The sequence below is a fragment of the Falco peregrinus genome, chromosome 1, assembly GCF_023634155.1.
Source record: "Falco peregrinus isolate bFalPer1 chromosome 1, bFalPer1.pri, whole genome shotgun sequence".
In the NCBI taxonomy this organism is placed as follows: Eukaryota; Metazoa; Chordata; class Aves; order Falconiformes; family Falconidae; genus Falco; species Falco peregrinus.
This window is the reverse complement of record NC_073721.1, coordinates 84627336-84649629: the sequence shown is the minus strand read 5'-3', so window position 1 is coordinate 84649629 and position 22294 is coordinate 84627336. Positions and strand designations below refer to the sequence as shown.

The window sequence follows — 22294 nt, the reverse complement described above, 5'->3', positions numbered from 1 at the left end:
ATACATCTTGCAATGCTGTGCAATTTGTTGCTCAGGTCCCAAAGCGAAATTTACAACGTTGAGTGAGGAAACTATATTACATTTATCAGTTTGCAAGGGGGAGACTGGTGTGTAAGAACAGACATCATAATGCTCAGCATACCGTGTGACACAAAGCACTTCAGTCAAATGAAGCACGAAACACAAGATTATGGCCGAAGTACTGTCTTCTTTTGGAGTAAAGCACAGAACTGCTGCACGAAGTCAGGCACTAGTATCCTCCTGAGATTCACAGCCCGAACACTTAAGATTTAAGCATTTAAGTTATTCCTTTAAATATCACCTTCTCCCCTCTTATAAAAGCACAACCAGAAGATAAACTCCCCTCTTTAAAAGCATGACCAGAAAATACACTCCCCACATCCTAGGTTGGAAGACTTGTCCAGACAAAGGCTGATGAAGATTCAGAAGTCCTATGTAACGAGGAAGTTCAAGCCCATGTTGCTCAGAGAGGTGCAACACCCAGCGAGCTGCAGGAAATTCCACTGAACCTCTTTTGCAGTTGTCTTTTTTTTATAATTCTTTTTCGAAAAGAGACAGTCTAAACAGGTGATGAAAGTCGTGAGGTTTCACCACAACTAGCTAATATCTAATACATTATAAACGCTTGATACACACAGTGTTTGCCTTAACGATAGTCTGTGAAAGCTCTATTGTGACAAGGAAAACATTATTTCGTCTGAGCAGCGGGCACATGTGCACACACCTTCATGTGATGGGGTGCATAGTGCAGTGCTTGCCGTAAGCAATCAATTGCCTTCTTTCCTTGGCCTTTCACCCTCCAGTAAAGAGCTGCCATGCTAGAGAGGACCCATGAAGTCTGATTCTGGCAAAAGAAGAAAACAAAAACCAGTCATGTAAACACCTGTAGTGAAGAGTCTTCCCATCTTTCATTCTTCTTTATTTGTTGAGTAGAGGGTGTTACACTTAAAAATAGCATTGAACTACTTTAAAGCAGCAAAAAGTTTATCTAACAACGTATATGAAATAGTCAGGTAAATGAGATTGCCAAATGCAACATTATCTTCTCAAGGAAGGAAGAGCAGTTAAATAGCTTTGAACAGGAACAACAGCTTCTAACCACTCATCTGATGTTGAGCGTTTAGATGCGTATACACATTACTCAATGTAAAGCAAAAAATGCAGCTGAGTTAGCTGATTGGACTCATAGACTCTCTGTAGTCACTGGAAAGAGAAAGGATGCTCTGGGATGCAGCTCAGCGCAGAAGCCTGACAAGCCTAGCTGATTAAGTGGTGCCTCTAGCTGGCTGACTCCCATGTCACGTGTTAGAAAGAAAGATACTATGTGCTTGAATTCTGTGGACTGAGATACACTAAATGAATGTTTATGCTCACATATGCAATTAGATAAGTAGCCATCTTGACTTGTTTGATTAGCTCTTGTGAATACTAAATGAGACTGGTAGACAGAATAACCGCACTATGTTTCCAAGGCAGCTAGCCTTACTGAGAGTTTTCTTTTCTGGTCCCAGCCATTTAATTTTCAGCTTATTTGGATAAAGCTTGCAGAGGGAACTGTAGCATATAAGAGAAAAGGTTAGTATACATCTAAAGTAAAAAGAAACTAAGTCTTGTAACATGAGCATAAGAGTAACGTCTTTCCTTTCTGGGAATGACAAAGCTACATTGGCTTTAGTTTCAAAGCACAGTAAGTTCCTTAGCTTTCAGTCGAATAGGCTAGCGGCATCGAACTGTTTTGGCTGAGACCTCTTTTCTATAGCAGTTTGGGATATCCTCCCCACTAGCTGTAAACATATAACACAAATCCCTGCACTCCTATCTACCTTGCAGAGCCTCAGCTGAGGTCCTCAGTAGCCTAATCTAGCTAGAAAGCTCGACTTTCTCTGGGGAGAACAGCAAATGCCAGGAGCATGCCTGGAGTGTTGAGCCATGGCTTAATCCAACTTCCCATAAGCTCCAAGTCAGTGCAGCACAAAAAGCAAGAGGAATACCGAGAACTGTTGAAACAGCTTCATATATATCAGCAACCAGCGATACAACTCACTACAGGGCTGGAAACACTGGGAAAATTTGACAAAATTCAGTTTTAGTAGAGATATGCTACACAGTGTAAGCACAGGATATAGCCCAACAAAACACCTGTGAGGGCATTACAGATGCTGAATAGACACAAATCCCTAGTTCAAGTACTAATATGTTCCTTGACTAGGATTTCAGACAAATGGTTCGAGACTGGATTGACCACTATGTCAGTCACGAGTGGTAAAGCCCAGACTTCTCATTTTTCTCATACCTTTTCCAAAGCTTTGGCTATTCGAGTACCAACTTGTTCTAACGACTGTGGTGAGTACTGGTCTTTGCCAAGATTCTGTAGCACCTGCAGAAGAGGAAGAAGAATGCTTAGATGCTGGAACCAGGTAAGAGATGTCCCTCTCTTGTTGGTTGCTTTTTTTCTCCAGCCTTTTACAAATGCTGTAACCTGTTCCAACCTAAACATCACAGTCTATCTTGAGTTAATACCATCTATACCATCACACAGGGTTATAATTCCATAGCACTGAATACTGAGGATGCTACAAGTTTTACGTATGCTCAGTTGGACTGTTCTTTCACTAATTCAACCATCGAGAGCTATAAATACAAAGACACTAATAGCGCTTTAGGACTTCCCTCGGGCCATATCATAGGTGGCTGGGAAGACATTCTGGTAAAATACAGCTTTGCACTCACACACTGCATCTTGAATCTGCCATGGTACAGCCGTTTTTGTGTGACAGCCTTCATCTCTGGCATACCTCTTTCAGCTGACTTTCTCCAGTGTAATGCAAGCTAGCCCGACTAGAGACACCTTGCAGGTGGTCCAAAGTATGCATACTGGCTGGTAGGTTTGGGTTGCAAAGGGGCTCCATGGCTGGCTCTTGCAGCTGTGTAGCAAAATCAATGTGTTCTGTAATGCTACAAAGGTCATAAAACAAGTTGAATCAGTCAGGAGAAGAAAACAGAATAGTCACTACAAAGTTCTCTAGTGAGCGTAAACTGCCAGAAACTGCCCAGAAACTGGCAGAATCTCATCGGAATAGATCAAGAAGCAAGAGAAACTGGATCTTCTGTCAGCACATGCACTGTTCTTTGCAAGTCTATTGATGAAATACCACATAATGTTTTCAAACTTCTCTGAAATCCTGGCAGTTCTTTCTCACTCTAAAGAATACTGAAATCTTCAGTTTATGCACACCGAAGGCCATGTTACTGTCTTGCTTTGTGTGAGTAACTTATTTAAGGTTCACATACAAGATACTTACTCAATGTTTTTAGCAGAAACAGCCAGCCATGTGCTGGCTACAGTTGTAAGCTCTACCCTTCGGAGTTTCAGGCATTCATCAGGACTTGGCCAGCCAAGGCTACGATAATCCCGCCGTTTTCCTTGAGAAAGGGAAGGAAAAAAAAAGAAAAAAAATCCACAAACTGTCTGGAAGCAGAAAGACATTCTACTTCAGTACAATGACCTACCAGTGGATACATTCCCTGTGTTATAAAGGTTACAATCCTGCAGCCAGATTTAACATTCCTGAACCTAAATGGACTGAACTGAACTTGTAGCATCCAAAGATAGGACTGGATCCTATGCAAGACAGATCAGGAGGTGGAGTTGTACAACTTATTTCATTACACTTTTTCAACAGCTATGGATTAAGAACAATTGCCACTCTTGTTTACAGGTAATGTCTCTGCTTAAATGTCCTTAAAGAAGTTCATAAGTGAGTCATCATTTATGTTCTACAGCTACAGTAAAAACTAATAAAAGTTGATTGCTCCATCTTCTGACAATCCCAGGTGAAAAATATACTGCAGTTTCTTTTCAATTAGTCGTTTAAGACAGACAGTGGCTTTTACTGCATTCTTACACTCAAGATAGCAACATTTCTGAAGCTATTACACAATTACACTTCAGCCCTCCCATTTTGCAGAAAAGTTAACTGAGGCAGGGAAAGGTTAAATAACTTGCTTTACATTAACAAATAGATCACTGGGAGAACCTCTGAACCAAAGCCTAGTTAAATCTTTTCCTTACATTTGGTGGATACTGTACCAAGTCCTAGGAATCCAGCTTGTGTTAACTGTGAAACATCCAAACTGTTTGGAACCTAAGGAAAATTCACTGTAGCCGTATATTTGCACAGTGGAAGCCAAGTTTAACAATAAGCCTGTCTATCGCACCAGCTACATAGAAACTAATACTGAAATACTGTCCAACTACCTGAAATTTTGCCAACTTGGATGCAAATCCTATTTACCATCCAAAGTACAGTAAACTGCTTCACCATATCTGTAATACTGTGTCTTTTGTAAAGTATTCTGATTAAAGGAAAATAAACGTCAAGAAACACTGGGAAACTTCAGAGGGGAATGATCAGTTCTCATCACCACCACTGTGAACCATCTGACTGTGAGTTCTTATTTGCACGAACGACAAAAGATAGTGAGAGGTATGGCAACACCAGACAGGGACAGGCCAGTAGTCTGAGAGGTGGTCAGACACAACTCAGCTACCGTCATTTCCCTGTTCTACCAGGAAGCCTCCAGGTGACCACCAGTACATTATTTAAGCTTTTGATGATTTAGCTCTTGCAAAGACAATGTCAGCAGATCCTGGCTCACAGAAGTGTTAGGAAGATAACTACTTTACAGTTGAGGGATGCTCTGTATTAAAATCACAAAAGCAGCTCAGAGGGAGAGAAGATACACCAAGGAAAGGACAGGTGTGTACTCACAAATGATAGTCTGTTTTCATGTAATCCATCCCCCCTCCATTTAAATATTTAATTCAATAACTTATATTTGTCAGTTGCTAAAAAAGAAGTTTGTTAAAAATTTAATACAAAAACCCTCAAAATGTAAAATTACTTTCCAGGTCATCAAATTGTCATGGACTAAAATGTATTGGAGAACACACCTCTGCTTACACATCAGCCCTAGAACATTAAGATTTTAGCTCCACTGAAATCAAGGCAAGACAAAAAATATGGGGCCCAATTACTGTGGTTCTCTTCTTTGGCTTCATTAGGTTCCAGCAGCTTTAAATTTCTTCACAAGCAATCATGTGCTGATGATTTCTGTCCACCTGAATGCACCAGTGGAACTAGCCTGCACCACATTGATAGACCACTTCCCAATTCCTGTTACTCAACTAGCAAAAACTCCATCTCTCTCTCCAGCTCTCCTTATTTAAGTTGGTACAAAACTCTGCTGTAGCTCCAGTCTTCTGGAAGACAGTCCCTAAATTTCCTCTTATAATATCACCAAGCCAATTACAGCATGACACTGAAATTTTCCATTTATTTTCATTAGACCAAGCTTTCTGTTTCTGAGTTGTTTCATGTACAGCCAGTAATCAATTCCAGCTGTCATCCTGCATTTGTCTTCGAGGGGGTGTGTCTCGTCTGATAAACTAACTTCTCTGCTCATGCAGTTTTAAAGAAAAAGATCATTTAAACCCCATCTCTCTTTTACTACTTCCACTCACAGTATCTACCTCTTTCATTATCCAATCTTACCACCTTATCGCCAGAAGTTCTGGGAATTATCTGCTGAATGAAAACTTTAGGTTAAAGTTATGTTGCACTTCATGAAGAAGGTGCAGATAGAAGACATTTCTAATTTTATTACATACTCATCTAGAAGGCACATTTCACTACATAGTCTTTTTGACTCATTTATGGTAATAAACTAGCGTAAGACAAAAGCTGCAAATGACTTGCTTTCTCTAGAAGCAGCAGGTTACCTATTGGTCCAGGAGAAGGTATCTTTGGTCCACTGATCTCCAGGGCAGCTTGGTAAAAGTTTTCGTTTTCTCCATTAGTCCCTTCTTCCCCATTTCTCCCAACTGGCTCCTGGAGATCCAAGCTTTCAGCTTTTGGTTTCTTTAAACGTTTGACCTGAAAAGTGATCTACCAAAAGAACAGCATTAGCAAGATTAACAGTAAGAAACACCATGATTATTATCAGCTCCAATACACTACTTGTTTTAGCCCAAAGATTCAATTTCAAAGATGTTACAGATGAGATCTTTCTCTCTCTCCCTCCTTCCCATCCCAACCCATTCTCTAAGCCTGCTCACTTTCACTGCATCACACCATGCAAACAAAGCACACAACTTCAAATCTCCAACACAGGAGAAAATCAACTCAACTGCCGGAGAACTGAAAGGCATTTTTCATTACACATTTTGTTTTTACAGCAGATGACAGCAGATATTTAATTGTTTTTATGCTACCAGAACTTTTGGTTAGGAGCTGTTCTCCTTTATAACTGTGAGCAAGAAGTTTGAAGGCAACCAGCATCATTCCACACCTAAGCTTTTGCTCCTGATAATCAAGACTTTATGATGTCAGTTTCAGTGATGCAGAGGCCTCTGCTTTAGAAAATGGATCCAAACAGCTTGTTCATTTCACATAATCCATGGACCAGCTCTTTTAGGCTAACAGGCAAAGCTCCTAGACATAGGCTGGTGTTAAACCCCCTGAACTGTCTTCATCTTTCCCTCCTCCACAACAGTAACTTGATACAAGACTTAAGTAAACTCATCCAAACTTACCCATTCAGCTTCATCATCATCACCACAGTCCCCAAAACAGGAGCTAGCCAGTCTGTCCTGAGATCCCTTCTTTAGGACCCGGATTCCCTGCAAGTCCATCCGACGACCTTTTACCTCCAGTGCCCCTTCAAAAGCTTCCTGAGGCCAAGAGTTTTCAAACTCATCCACCAAAGCCAGCATCTCTTCAGACATCTGATCATCTTCTAAACCCTCCATTCCTTCCGAACCATTGCTTTCTGCAGTAACTGCATCTAAGAGGGAATATCATAAAAACCTCAAAAAATATTTTCCTGGTGCTTCCACAAATCATATAAAAAGGATCTTTTTTCTGTGACCTGACTTTTCCACTTGCACAAACAAAATATCACCGACTACTCACTGCACGCTGCAAGTGGAGAGGGAGGCTGGAGAATGCAGACTTCCCCACTGCAAATAAGCATCAACTGTTGCTTCAAAAATCAACACCTCTAGAGCACTTTCATCAGTTTCCTTTCCAAATCAGAGCTCTGCCTGTTTGAGGGAGTAAACGGGTGGTGTCTTTCTCTACATATGTGCATTAAACACTGAAAAAAACCTGTCTGTATCTTAACCATAGACACTCTTTTTCTTCCCTTCTGTCCAGCACAGCTAATACATAATTCACCTGAGGTCCAACTAAAATGAGTCTGTAGACTCTTGCAAGAAACGACATCCTTTACCTTGGAAAACGTCTAAACCTTAATTTAATTTTTTTTCTTTATTGAATACCTTTTGATGTTATACTTGGAGAAGAACAGTGAACAGAATGAAACTGGTTTTAAGGGTTAATCGTCACCTTACACTCAGAGCAGGTGAAAACATAGTTTCTTGGAAGAAGACAGATAGCTCTTCCAAAAAATCTAGAAACCAATTCATTTTCCAGCATTGTTTTTTTTGGTAAGGTTGGCTTACTTTCCAGTTTCAAGAAGGAGGAATCCCTTGCTGAACTCTCAGTAAGGACTTCTGGATCCTCTGTACCTCCCTCAGACTGTCCTTCTGCCACTGCTGTAACTGACTCATAGTGGTCATCAAAGTATTTCTCCTTGTCGTGACTGCCATCTGGATTTTTCTCATGACAGTGGCCTGAAAAAGAGAAATTTACTGATACATGATATAAAACTGCTCCTCCTGGACAGAAGCACAGAAGCTGCACTGCAGAAACTACAGTCTTCCAGTTTTCTCTGCATGGATTAACAGAATAATTCGACAAGGTATCAAAGGCTGCATTGAATGATTAAGAAAAGCTGATCTGCCTCTTGACAAGGCCAATCATCTAAAAAAGTTACAGGGAACGATGGTATTAGGTATATACTGTGAACAACTAACGAAAGAATAATCAGTTATCTTTTGGGGGAAGGCTGCATAGTACACAGGAAATGACTGTGTGCTGGTAGCCACTCCCCATGAGCATCCCCCAGACATATTTCTACTGATAACACACCACACGTGGGGGTTGCCTGCTGTACAAACTGCACTTAGACACCATCATGCTCACCATGCTCACATGCAAGAGAAAAAGGGCCAAGGCAGGATATGGGATTGCCAGGCTCTGACCTTCTGTGCCAGCCACAGACAATACACAGGTAAGACCAGCTTGTTAAATAGACAGGCAAGAGCTACGAGTATTAATCTGTGCCGAAAATCAGACGTTTGTTCAGCTGAAAATTTAACGTCTATAATTCTGTGGTCAGGTTACAGGCTCACATTCCACCAAATGCAAAGACCTAGGAGTAACATTGGAAAAATCCAAATGTAGAACCAATAATGAGCAGGTAAAAAAAACACCCAAAAAACTGTGCAAACTTTCAACACTAGCCTTTGAGCACACTTCAGTGGGATTCTGTTAAGCTCTCAGAGAGTTTAAAGGGTAGCCACCTCCAACTTCACAGCAATATTTTTAATCTCAAATAAGTTTTAACTAGAGATCTCAGATTTTCTAACAATAACCACTTGCCAGTCTTCCAGGGCAAGAAGTGTTTGGAGAGCTGCTCCTCGGCCAGCCCCCAGAGCCACAGAGGCAGGGACAGGCCTCTCCACTGGCATGGTAGGCTGGGAGCTGCCTTGAGCCCCACCGCGCGGCTCCGAGCCTGAGACATGGACAGGGACATCTGCCTCCCATCGCATGGGAAGCCTGTTACCACAGACAAAAACATAATCCATGTACCAAGCTGCTCTCTCAGACCCCTCCCCCTCCTTTATTTCAATCACTTGTGAGTGAAAATAGCATACATACACGAATGAATTAAGCAGCACATAGCGCATCAAAGAAAGCTTAAATTAAATGCAAGATTCTCAAGTACGTTCCCCATTCTACCCTCATGAATGCAAATTGTATTGCTCCATGCATATGGAAAGCATTATTTTTTTCAGCCGGCAGCACAAAATATGAAGAGTATGAATCAAGCAGATCAGTGACTCCTTTCTTCTCCACACAATGATGCCGTGTTACAAAAGAATATTTTTAGGTCACGCACTTTCATCAGGCCAGCGGGCCAAGAGGATGGCTGTAACTCTTGTGTAAGGGCAACTTGTTCCACCACTTTCAGCAAAGCAAAACCATGCTCTTTGCTGTATGCTCGCCACTTTTGTGCCTGTGAGCACTCAGTTGGCATCTCTGGAGGAGAAACAGGCCAGTATTTTCTGGAGGCTGCTGCGCGTCACCAAAATCAAACTATATTCATAAACCCTCTGTGAAAACTATTCCTTGCCCTACCTTTTCTGCTGCATATAAAAAGTTAAACATTGTTTTATGAGCAAATATATAAACCAGAAGCAGTTAACTTCATAAACTCTTCTAACATGTCATTCAGTTATACTCTGCCTTTACCACTCTGTCATTGACTCTCTTGAATCCCCTCCCCACCTCCCTCATGCTGCCAACAAAAAAATAATTGGTTTCATTAAAAAAATGTAACATAATCACTTCACTATATGGATATCCTAATTTTTAATTTATGAGAACTGGTGTGCACAGAACCCTAAAGCTGGAACTAGTCCCCCTGCCTGACATCAAACCAGCCTGGTTTCAATGCAAGGTGCTTCTCAGTAATGTGATGACCACCATTCCCCTCTGCTGAAAGTCAACTCATCATTAGTATAAACAAAAAGCAAAGGGAATGCAAAACAGACAACTATTTTTAATTATAAATAAAAATGTCAAAAAGATAAAAAAAGCTGGAAACAGCAAGCAGGAGGAAAACAACATGATGGGACTTAAAATTCTACTTAAGACCAACTCTGTTAGCATTAATTTATAAACACTGACAGCTAAAAACAGACTGGATGAGAGTACTGGCTTTCTTGGGATTTGAGAGCTGCTATATATAGAATCCTGAGTGGCCTAATTTTTTCTGAATTGCTGTTTTCAGTTGTCTTGACGTTGCTGGAAGGAAAAAAAAAATGCTGGCTGAAAAACCAATGGAAGTTTAATATCTCTGATGAGCGCTCCATGGAGGTGGTGGTACCCAGACCCGGCAAGTCAGAACTTTACAGCTTGTATCAGCAACATCGCCAGGTAAGAGCACGATACCAGTGAGGGAACACCACAGCCCCACACTCCAGGTATGCTCACCAGCTGCAGAACATTAGTTGTATCATTGCAATACTTCCAAGCACCTTAGCAGTGTGAAGGACAACGGCCACCCTACAAATGCTCATCTGAAGATCATTTAGTAATGTTTCACATACATTCTGGTTATCTAAATACGCACATGTGAATTTTAGGTGTAAAGTCCTGACACAGCGATACCGCAGCTACAAAACTTGGAAGTCTAAAATTACTTCATAATACTCAATCAATACAGCTTACCCCATCCTGAAAACTTACTAGAGAAGGATCCCTGTCTTGCTCATTTATTTTCTGAGAGTAGCTGGTGCCACTTTTCCTATTGATTCTGCAGAGCTAAGAAAGCTCAGAGGAGTGGACCAGTTTGTCCTGCCTTGTGTATTATGAGACCTGGTTACTAAGTTCCAGGAAGTGGAACAAAGATGCTACAGAGATGATGACACAACATGAGTGCCTGGGCCTTTATTTAAGTGATGTAAATAACAAATAAATAGTCTAATTGTGCCAGGTTAGTGTAGAAATTGGGAGGGGGGGGAAGAAGAGAATAGTTCCTAAATTATAAAGCAAATCCATTGGAGAAAAAAAAGCAAGTACAAACTCTAAACTGAAGCATTGATACCTTGGAGATTAAAAGGAGAACACAGTATTACATATTAAAGGTGTCTCTTTCTCATATTGTTGTTCATAAATTTTTAAGGCCAATGTGAATGCACCTGTACAGCATTAGCACACACAGACATTTTAAATATAGAAAAGATCTCGTAGATCATTCATCCCATCTACCATCAACCACCTTCTTGATGTTCAGGACCCCTCCCAAATGTCAACCAAAGCTGTGGTAAGCACTGCAGTTGGCAGGGCTAAAAAACCCCTAACAGAAAGACAGGCTTTAAGTTCTTGTTTAGGAGTTGGATGATTCCAAACTCTGAAGTTGAAAGCCACTTAGTGAAAGGAAATAAACACCCAGAGTGTTGACTTCTGTAGCAAGGAAGGAAGAAATGCTAGGAAGAAGCCATGCAGTAACTGAAATGGAAGACCTGTGTTCCATCTATAAAGAGACAAGTATTTATGCTGAACCATACTTCATATTGCTACATTTCTCAGAAAAGTCACACTTGGAAACAATTCTGAACTTCCCTTATTAAATATAAACTTTTCTGGTACCACCTAGTTGTTTTTTTTTTTTTTGTTTGTTTTGTTTTTTAAGAGCAAACTTCTGTCAATTTAGGTGACTCCAGCCTCAGACTGAAAGCCGCTTACCTAAAGCAAGGAAAGAAATGTGAAAAGTACGGAAAAGAGGAAAGATGAACAAATAACTCCCGCAGTAGAAGCATGGAAGTGCTGCACCTTGAGGAAGGTCTTGAAAGTAATCAAACTTCACCATTAAAGAGGGTATTGATAGTTTTCAAAATCTAAATTAACTGCCACTGTAGCTGTTTGCATGTTGTGGTCCATCTGGCTGAGAGAATGAGGCCTCACTGAGTATTTCCACTGTTCAATTCCTATACACCAACTTAAGATGATTTGGAACAGCACTGGAAATAAAAAGTAAAATTATCTCCAAGTGTCTTTGGTTAGCACATTTTACTGATTTTTTTTTTTATTATTCTTTGTCAGTACAGAGCTTGCGAAATATGACATTCCTAAGTCCACCATCCATGTTCCAACATACTAGGTTTAAGAAATTATCAGCTCTGAGCTTCTTATGATGAGACAAACTAAATTCCTGGTACTTACTTAGAAATTACAATGGCAGAATAATGCTTCAAAACCAAATGTCAAGTAATTTAAAATTTGGTACCAGGTACTGTTTTTTTCCTACCACTTGGAATAAGCAGAGCTGGATTATCTCTTGAATGATTACAGCAGTCAAGTGACTTATGACTTGCTGTAGTCAGTGACTTGCATTGGGTTATGCAAAATGCAAGTTATCTGGAGCTAAGTGTCACTTAAATGATGTGCCCCTTTACAGTTAAACAATGCAAAGACAGAACTCTACTTAATACACATCTAAGTCGGTTGTCAGAGCACAGAACAAACTGAAACCAAGCTGCCAACAGGAGTTATTAACTACTTATTTTTTGATGCACTCTCAAAACTAGTATTGCCCACAGATAAATTCAGCAAAGGTAGATCTCTTTTTTTTCATAGCAGGAATGATATATCACTGGGGCTTAACGGAAATAGGTTTTAATCCCTGCCTGCAGATGCATAGTCTCATTTACAGACATTTCAGGAGCAGTGCATCAATTAGCAATCTTCTTTTTGCTTTTGCTTGTCACTGCTTACTCAGATGCAGATAGACAGGAGTCAAAGGGGTGGTGTATTACCACTTTACACAGGGAAACGTGTTAACAGTACTGCTCTTAGGTCACGTGAAAACTGCAGGAGTGCCCACTGCGTACTTAAAATGAGGCTAAAATATACTGATTATAGAAATTAAAACTGAAAACCAGCATATTGTCACCCTTCATTTTTATAGAACAAGTCTCGTTCAGTGCTTCATGTCACAGATAATATAATTTACCAGGGTTTACAGAAATAATTCGGAATGAACGAACTCACCTACTGAAACAGTTTTGTGTATCTAAAACTACTGGGATCTCAGCCATCAAAATTTGGGCCTAACCAGCACCTGAAGAACTGTCTTACTTTCTGCACCTTGGTGACTTCACTGCGATGTGACATTAACAAGCCAGGGTAGTTATGGGGAAATGCTGTTTGAGAGACCATCCTTCAGACAACATATAAAACATGAGCTTGACTTTCATGGCAATGTTTACACAGATGATTAACACACTCCATACCAAAATTACCTCAATGTTTCAAGGTGAACATGGTAATTTTCTGAAGATCTTGTGAGACATTAACAGCAACCATGTTATTGCAATCACACATGAACAGCTATTGGATTGCAAAGCATTTTTAAGGGAAAAAAGAATATCCACGCCAGTTATTTTGAGATGAGTTTCAAAAGCAACAGAATGAGCGTTAACTGGAGAAGAGACCCATCTTTAGCAGCTATTGCTACTCTGCTCACCTTAGTTACAAATTAACATGGGTCTATGAAGATTTTGCTCTAAAATTCATGGATTCCTTTTCTTACTATTTTCCTGAATAAATACATATTTACACTTCAAAATGAATGCCATGACTGAGCTCTGAAAGCAGAAACTGCAAACCACTTAGGCCTGAACAGGATTGTCATCAAAAACATTACAAAGGTCACAAGCCAAACTGCTGAACTGCAAGACAGCACTGTGCTCTAGAAGCAATACCAAAGAAAATTTGGTGCTTTCCACACACACACGTAAAAAAAAAAACCAAAACCAAACCCCCAATCAACCAAAGAGTTCTCACTTTATTTTTAGTGAAAAAGATCAACAAAATAACAAACGGAGCAGGGAAGTAAAGGGAGAAGAAAGTTCCTAATTACAATTACCTGGCTATGCAATACTGGTGAATGTTTGATAGTTCTGTATTTAACTGAAGAGAAATACACAAGTCCTACTACATATTCAGTGTGCACTACAGGACCCAGGAAAGATACAAAGCAGATGGACAACCTACACTGGCAGAAGCATAAAATTGTTGCAGACTTTAAAAGCCAAACACGCAGCAGTCTGTCTGCTCTTTCTGAGCCCAACAGTATCACTGCTGGTTTCAACAAGGCATGACCAAGCTCTGTAACCGTAACACAAGCGTACCTCTGGTACCTTTCACAGTTGCAACACACTGGATAAATCACTTAAAAAAAAAAAAAGTATCTACTATCCCACCTATCATCACAGCTACTATGCTACTATTCTGGAACAGCAAAGGACAAATTGTAGTAAGTTCCATCTCTGGTCAAGTTTTTAAAGCTAAATATCAATATGGGTACTGGCAGAAGATAACGAGAGTAGTGTTCAAAATTCAGACTAAGCTTTTGGTGTGTTTTCTCCCCACACAGAAACACTGTTCATTTTTGGTTTTTTGCTTTCATATAGACCCTCCTTTGCAAAACTGGAAGCTACAGGACAAAAATAAACATTTTCAAAGGACAGGACATACTGCTAACTGAAAAATAAAACCTAAATACAGTAAACAAATAATGAAAAGCAGTATGAAGTATTTTAAAAGTTGATTTTCATAAATTCCTACCTCTTCTCTAAATTCCTCCCTTAGATGAGTGGTCAGTGGCCTTTCTTCAAAGATGATAAGAGGCACGCTCAAAATTGAGTAGTAAGAAGAGCGTACTACATAACAAGCTTCCGTTTGATGCATAGCAAACAACAGGATGATGATTTATGTAGTTATTAGACTCAAGCACACAAAACGAAGCATATAAAAGTTCTTTTTAAAATTATTTATTCCAACAACAGGTTTTCAATTAAGAGGATTACATAGTAAAACAACTGTTCTCACTGGTAGGGAAGTAGTTTTAAAATCTGATTTGTAGCCAAAAGATGCCTCTAAATTGGCTTAGTTATAGATTTCAAGATTATTTATTTGTGTTATTACAACAGTTCTGATTAAACCTTTTAAAACATACAAATGCCAACAATACATAACCAGATTTCTTGTTCACATTAAGTGAAATGCCTCACCATTGTGTAACAGACCAGTCCCTGGTGAACAAGACATACAAGTTCTCCTTGTGAAATATAAAGAGGAGATAAATAAAACATGGAAAAAATTTAGAGGAAGCCAAACCTGTTTAAATTAGAACACAATGCAGTTTAATAAGGGCCATGCATGCAAAACATCTTGAAGAATTCAGTAGGCTACTTTATAACAGAATAGAAAATGTCAACCGCTCCCCCCCCACCTCTTCCGTAGTTAAAAACGGGGAGGGGAAATCAGAGAGGTTGACTCCTAAAGCCTTCACTCTCTTCCTTCCTCACCACCCACTAAAATAGGAGCTCTTTTTTTTTCTAATGACGCACATCTAAAAGCAATAACTTGCTCTATGATGCCTGGTAATAGGGCCCAAAACACTGAAACATTTAAACACCTAAATTTAAACTCTCCAATCCTGCCAGTGGATAAGAGAGACTAGAAAATGTCTCTTTGAGGGGACCCTGGTCCTGCAGATAAAAGTAGGAAGGTGAATAGCACTCGAGTCTGAATTTCAGCCTGTGCCTCAAAAATAGCTTGATTTTTTTTTTTTTTGGGGGGGGGGGGGGGGGCGCGGTAGAAAAACAAATCACATGTATGTTCTGAAGACAAGGCTTGTCCTCAGTGACTCCTCCTATGTGCCTTTTTTTTTTTTTTTTACTGTCAGATAAGGAAATAGTTTCTCATTAATTCCTTAACAATAAATACTCACCCACAGTAGATCACGGTACAATGTATGCTATAAATATCAAATGACTAATATTTAGTTCCTTGCACACAACACACTTCTGATACCCGTTTCTGATTAAGCTATGGAAATTCTTAGATTAAGGATCACTAGCATAAGCAAAGGTAACAGTGGCCTGCATTTGTTTTGCACTTGTTCTGATCTTTCCTCCATCATAAGCCACATACCTCTTCTTATGTTAAACATTAAATGTTTTGTTAGATCCTGTTAGATTCTACAACTCAAGAACAACGGAGAGCAACTCTGTACCTATGAACTCAAGTTTGAAAGGGACTTTTAGTACAAGAGTAACCCATTCCTAAGAAATAGCATCATGAAGTTGAACTCTACAACAGTTAACTAACACTATTACAAATTACTGTTAGCTTTCTTTCCACATCCCTCAACATAGCAGGCTGACACTATAAAGCCAATTAAGGGCCTTATGTGTGCATCTTTTGACTACTACTCTGTCTGTAAGGTTTGCACCGTATATCGGAATTTAAACAGCATTCGACAGGGTCCTGATTTCATATTTTTTATTTTAAGAAAATATTTTTGATAGGCTGTATTTATGTTTATCTGTGTATGTCTTTACTAGGTCATACTGCTCAACAAGAGCATACTAATATTCAGACCTGATCCGTGACATTTTGTAGATATTTTTTGGATAGATATCTATGCAGTCTTCCTCCTAACTGGAGATCAAAGCAGAGACACTGACACACTCAAACAGCCAAAGAATGTGTTAACTGGTCAGTAGGTATGCCCCTAATAAATCCAAGACAGTTTTTAAGTGCTTAGCAGTTTGTTTGACAGGCCACATTTTACATAATTCCATGAAGAAGCAGAGTTGTTGCTGCAAGTGAGATAAAAAGATCAATTCTGGTTTTGAGGGAGTGATGAACAAGAAGTGCACTAGCCTTTTCTTGAGTCCAGGTAAGGAATACCTGCAGAAGGTTAAGTTTGACAAGAATACTGCCAACTACCCTAGTTTAGGATTCAACAGGACAATACTCTCCTCACACTGCCAGGAGAGTACAAAGCTATAGAATAGTGCCTGCAGAAAGACTAGGAATGTTTGGAAGAATGTCTTTTCTCCCCAGAACTGCTGCATTCAAGAAGCATCAATCTCTTCCTCTAGGGAAACTCTGAACTGTCCTGGTTTCCAGTCACTAGTAGCCAAAACAGATGATAGATTTAAATCTTTGAGGACAGTCGGAGCACAACGCAAACTCACATGAATCAGGCAACCAACCTTAAAAGGAAATAACAAATCAATAAAGTAGACAGATCAGAGGTAGTTAAGTGCCTGGCACTCCACGGCTCAGCATGCAGTGCTCATTTCAATCTGAGCACATGGCATCGCATGCTGCTTTGAGACAATCTCAACATGACTCATTACAGGCTGAGGCTACACATCACCACTTTCCAAGTTCTCAGATTTAAGCCAAGCGAATACAGCCTTCAAGGTCTTGGCAAGTTGTTCATGACATTAAACTGTGCATTGTCAGTCCTCCCATATGCGAGGGCCACATGTCCTTTCTCTTCCAAATGTGCTTTATCCAACTCACTAATTCAGACTGTACAGCTTTACTATGAAGTCATTCTTGCAACCTTGCAACTACATCTTCCTGGATATGTAGCTGGGGAATTACTCTTCCTCCTAAAAAGGCTGTTAAACACATGCAGTTATTGGATCTTTTTAAAAAGGTCCAGCTCCAGGCAGTGCACACTATTCAGGTTGAGTAAGAATTTTTAGCAGCTATGTGCATGAAACTGCCACTGGCAAAAGCAGTCTCCTGAAAAGAAATAAAGACACAGACAGTAGCAAATATGTCTAATTTTATCTACATTCCTATCAAAAAAAAAAAGCACCAAAAACACTGCAGAGAAATGTTAATATGTCTGATAACTGAAGGTATCTGATTTTGAAAAAATTAGTTGGAAAGAGAACCCTTTTTTCCCTTCCATTCTAACCCCTGATGATCTTCCTCCTCCTACATGAGCATGTAGTTATGCTGAAGTAACTGAAGGATCCAGATAATATATCATGAAGAATCATTTACACTATAAAGGCAGATGAAAACGGGAAACGTCATATTATATTTAGTTTAATACTATACTGCTTTTCCTTCATATATTAATAGTTTTGCATCAGTAAACTCTCACTGAGCTCTCCTACAACTCTAAATTCCCTTCTGCTGTGCTATTTCCATTTTCTCAGTTACTCCCGCAGCTGAGACCATGACTTTCTTCTCCCTCCTGTACTAGCTTGTGTGTGGCCTTCTGATCCTGGGAAAAGACAGAATAAACACAGAACACTAAATACCATCCTCAACAGAGCATGATGCGAAGTGAGACTGATGACTGTTGGGAGAAGTTGTTCGGTACACTGCCGTAAATAAGCAGAGTAAGTGCGTAAGCTAGCAAGACAGACTTTGCATGATGTAAAGAAATCCCCTAACATTAGCGTAAAAAGAAGCTGCAGACCAAATTCACCCATTAGCATGTTTAAGAACCACAAGAGAATGATACTTGAACAACACAGATATACTTCAGACAGCATTCTTTGTTTGCTGGTTACAGAAACCTTTAAGATGTGTAACAGCTTTCCTGCAAGCAATAGCTTAGAAGCAATGTGTACGAGCAATGGGTGTACAGCTTTTGACTACTGGTGTAGCTAAAAATGCCATGTTCAATAGAGTACCACATTCTCTGATTTTTAAGTTTAAGAATCCCAATCTATACATCCCTGCACAGTTCTGAGAAGAAAAATACATGGCGCTTGGAAAGGAAAGCCAGGTTCCAATGTGAGCTTGGCAGGGTCAGGTCCTTCACTTTCAAATTCCTTCAGCTGCTCAAGAGACACTAGTCAAGGACTTTTCAAGGAAAAAACTGATATATACAGCAGACAGCAAATCAAAATGTAAAAAGCATTAAAAAGCCTGCGCCTGGTCAACTGCCAGATCATAGCACTAAAATCCTAGGAATGCCGTGATTATTGCAGGAAAGGTGGATGGTAGGAACTGCTTTTTCCCTCGCTGGTCTAGCAGTACAGAAATGGTGGCACAAAACTGGAAGAATAATTGGGTCAAGTTATTCCCATAGAGCACATTCTCATAAGAGATTTCTCCAGGATCTCCCAGTCAGAGGCACATCTGATATCTCTTGACACCCCCATTCCCTAGGGACGTCTGCCTCATTCTCCGTATCTCCCTCCTGCTTACTCACTTAGCGCTGCGGAGCCCAAATACAGTGACCTAGATTCCACTTGTGTACCACCAACAGATCTTTCAGTTGGACTGACAGGGTATGATCTCCACTAATGTTGGAGGGAAAAAGAACTCAGCCTGATTTTCAGAACCCAGGTGGAACCTGCAGGATGAACAACAGGCATGTGGGTGCACACATGTGCCTGTAGTGGGTAGAAATAAGCAACTGGGTTCTTTAACTTAGAATTGTAACATTGACTTTAGAACTGCTACTGTTTAAGTCAGAACCCGCTTTCTCTATGTTACTGTTAAATGACAATGCAAACATTTATCATGATGCGTTTGAGAGCTCTTGACAAGCTGTTTGCCTGCTTCATAGAGTTCTGTTTGTTCAAAAGCCCTGCCTGGGTTGACTCTTCTGTTTATACAGATGAACTCTCCCATATGGCAATGGTGAGAGAGTAAAAGCAACAGAGAAACGAGCGGTCATAGATTCCATCCCTTTCATTAATATAATTGGATAAATAAGAATACTAACATTTGTGGTAGTCTAAATAAGGCTTGGGAGCACTCATGAACTCTGCTGTTACATGATATGCAGGTCAATGAAAGAAAAAGCTGAATTTCAAACATACAGTAGTGTTCAGTTCAGAATCCCATACAATTGGTATAGATTCTAGCCTCCTGCTTCAACTAAAACAAGATTAAATTCTGAGCTAAGTGCAACATCCTTTACCACAAGAGTAAATATCCCCTCTTTCCACCTACCTACTAAGTGATGAGCATTCCTTGAAGAAACAAGATACAGCAGTTTGAGAAGGAGGAAACTAAAATGCTATTATGATAAAAACTTCCAAAAGGACCTCATGCTATAGCAAATGGGAACAAAATTCCGTAGCCCCTGCCTGGGACGATCAAGTCAGTCATAGCTTGTAGGGGATCACTGAGTAAGTGAAAAGTACATTTAAAAACACATTCACATCTTTATGTTTTAACACACTATTGTAAAGGAAATGTATGTGATGCTTTTGCTTAAGTGTTTGTGTACCTGAAATTGCAATAGGGAACTCAAAATGATTGCAGCTGTCAAGTTAGAGTCAGAGGCTTAAACTGTGATGTTTATTTAATCTTTCCGTAAGCTTATTATTACAGTTTCAAGCACAGATTCTCCTTTCAGGTCAACCTCTCCTCTTCAGGTCAATTTGCTTAAAGGTCTAAGCTTATTAACTTGGTAAGAACTTAAGTGCTGGGGGACAAAGGAAAATCCATACACTTAAAAGATCAAATGCCTTTTCCCCATGTTTTACTTTAGGAGGAAGTACATGAAATAAGACTTTTCATTTGATGTGCTATAGGGTATTTATACCACAAGAGGGCACTAAAACCATACTTAAAGCAGATAATTAAGCTACTGCTGTATGTATTACAAAACTAAGTCACAAAGTAAGGAACCATGCACTGCTTTCAAACATACACACTCACTACATAAAAGCATTCCTCTATCTTGATGGCAGGCACATACATTTATAGTGTACTCGCACTACCTCTACTTCCAACAGAGCAGCACAAAGCTCTTTGTAAAAGCACTGTCCTGCCAAGTAATGAAAGACAGTGAGAGTAAAGAAACTCGAAGCTTGAAGCAAGTTGGGCTTCCATGTTTTCAATACCAGTCTATTAATAAAGCTTAAGATTTTGAATTTTGATCTTGTCTAAAAGAACGTGAAGTGCATGAACTCACAATGAAGTGGAACTGTCAGAGGGAGATGCTTACAGTCAGATGAAAAAAAATTTGAGTACAAATTACTTCTGCTTGTCCAAGCAGCAATTCTGTTTACACACATAAGGAGAAGTCCTATGCAACAGCAATTAACAAATCAACATGTTTCAACACTAAAAATATGCTTCTAGTATACTGTAACCTTTTTAATAATGCTTGAAAACATCTGAATGTTTGCATCAACCAATGAAGTGCCAAAGGAACAATCCCTTAGGCCTCAGTCGGATATTCTTCTACAGACTTTATTACATTATAAAAGCTACTTGCAATTTTTTAAGCCATAAAGGTGCGCAAAACAAATCCTGGCAATGCACCACTTCAGTATCAGACAAAAATAATGTTGGCTTTCTCTACCAGCTTAATGACCAGTACAAAGCCAAAGTACCTCATTTCTGCAGCTCTGAAAGTTGGCTATTTTTTCATATTAAGGTTTTTTTACACTTGTTATGCAAGTCTCTTGGTCCTATTATCTGTGTGTCAGATATGGCTGCTTAGGTATCTGTCAAGCAACAAAATTTCTGCTAATTAGCATGCTCCAGGAACTGACTTCCCAGTAACTTCAGAGTTAATCATTCAGTAGCAACATGCTTAACTCTGGCCAAGTCACCCCTAGGACCACCGCAGGATAATCCTGTAACAGTGAAGTCTTCCGACCATCTTCTCAGTTATTTGGGAACAAGGCAGTATGTGGCTGTGGGTCCAAGTAACGGAGGTATATGTAGCAATGCAGCACTATTGCTGTATAATATCCCCATCAGTTGCAACTGACTGAACTCCTGCAGTTGCCTAAAATACATGTCATAGGTGACAGAGTTGTACTAAATTTTGGACACTTCACATACCTCCTCCATAAGAAAAAAAACACACCAAAAACCTTTTCAAATTTAGAAATCCTTTTACAATGAAAACATTTATATAAACCTCAAAATAGGAGGCAGAAGTTAAATAGAAAAATGTTGGTCTGAGATTTTTAATTCCTCTTCTCACATGCATGAAGTGACTTGAGTTTAAAATACAATTTTCTATGTAGAACAGTCCTTAAGTTGGGGGGGGGGGGGGGAAGGAAGTACCGGGCAGCAGAACAGACAGGAACAGCATATAAACAAGCATCCAAGTCAACATTAGTGTATCGTTTCCAAAGTCCTGCGCTAACAGCAAATGTCCCAACATGCTTGAGAAAATTCCTATTTCACTTATTTGAAATATACGCCAGGCACATACTGTAATAAAAACCTATAAAAAAATATGAATTCAGAAATTTGATCCCATATTCCATCCCATGCTAGCATGTAACTCCCACTGACCATTTGTTGGATTCTGCCAATGGCTCACGGCAGCAGAGCAAGGAACTCCATGTCTTGCTAGTTAGTTCAGTTCTTGTGAATAGAGACTTTTGACAGGCGAAGCAAAAACCCAGCTATCACATGGGCCTACAACCCAAAGCACAGGCAGCCCTACTGCTGTTACTTTCAGAAATATGAAATGATCACTTAGCAAAACAAGATACTAAATCAGAAACAACATTTGACATTCCAATTTCTTGGTAAATTTTTCAGCATAACATATCCATCTCAAAGGATATAAATAGTTATGACACGCCATCAAGTGCATAATAACAAGAGGACAAACTAAATTTGGTTATCAGATGTCCCCAAGCAGCAACACATGATCTGAAAGGCTGTGAAAATCTCCTGAAGTAACAATCCAGTGATACAGGATTGTCAAACATACGTTTGATCTACGTATTTACAAGTGTGCTGCATTAGCTGTACACCTA

The 22294-nt window shown here is 39.7% G+C and overlaps 1 protein-coding gene and 1 long non-coding RNA gene across 4 annotated transcripts in view; one reads left to right on the top strand and one right to left on the bottom strand.

The window, feature by feature from the left end:
• The window catches only part of TTC17 (tetratricopeptide repeat domain 17), a 59365-nt gene that overhangs the window by 5022 nt on the left and 32049 nt on the right, over window positions 1-22294 (bottom strand). For all 3 annotated transcript variants that reach the window (XM_055793917.1, XM_055793918.1, XM_055793919.1), the window contains 7 exons: window positions 7547-7735; window positions 6617-6867; window positions 5804-5969; window positions 3324-3444; window positions 2817-2976; window positions 2315-2398; window positions 746-865 (listed from right to left, as the gene is read on the bottom strand). In XM_055793917.1, the coding sequence (XP_055649892.1) occupies window positions 746-865; window positions 2315-2398; window positions 2817-2976; window positions 3324-3444; window positions 5804-5969; window positions 6617-6867; window positions 7547-7735 (1091 nt within the window). The remainder of the gene's footprint in view (window positions 1-745; window positions 866-2314; window positions 2399-2816; window positions 2977-3323; window positions 3445-5803; window positions 5970-6616; window positions 6868-7546; window positions 7736-22294) is intronic.
• On the top strand, window positions 7742-21575 carry LOC129783688 (uncharacterized). The gene is made up of 2 exons (XR_008745488.1): window positions 7742-10148; window positions 11428-21575. It is a non-coding gene; the product is annotated as an uncharacterized LOC129783688 (long non-coding RNA).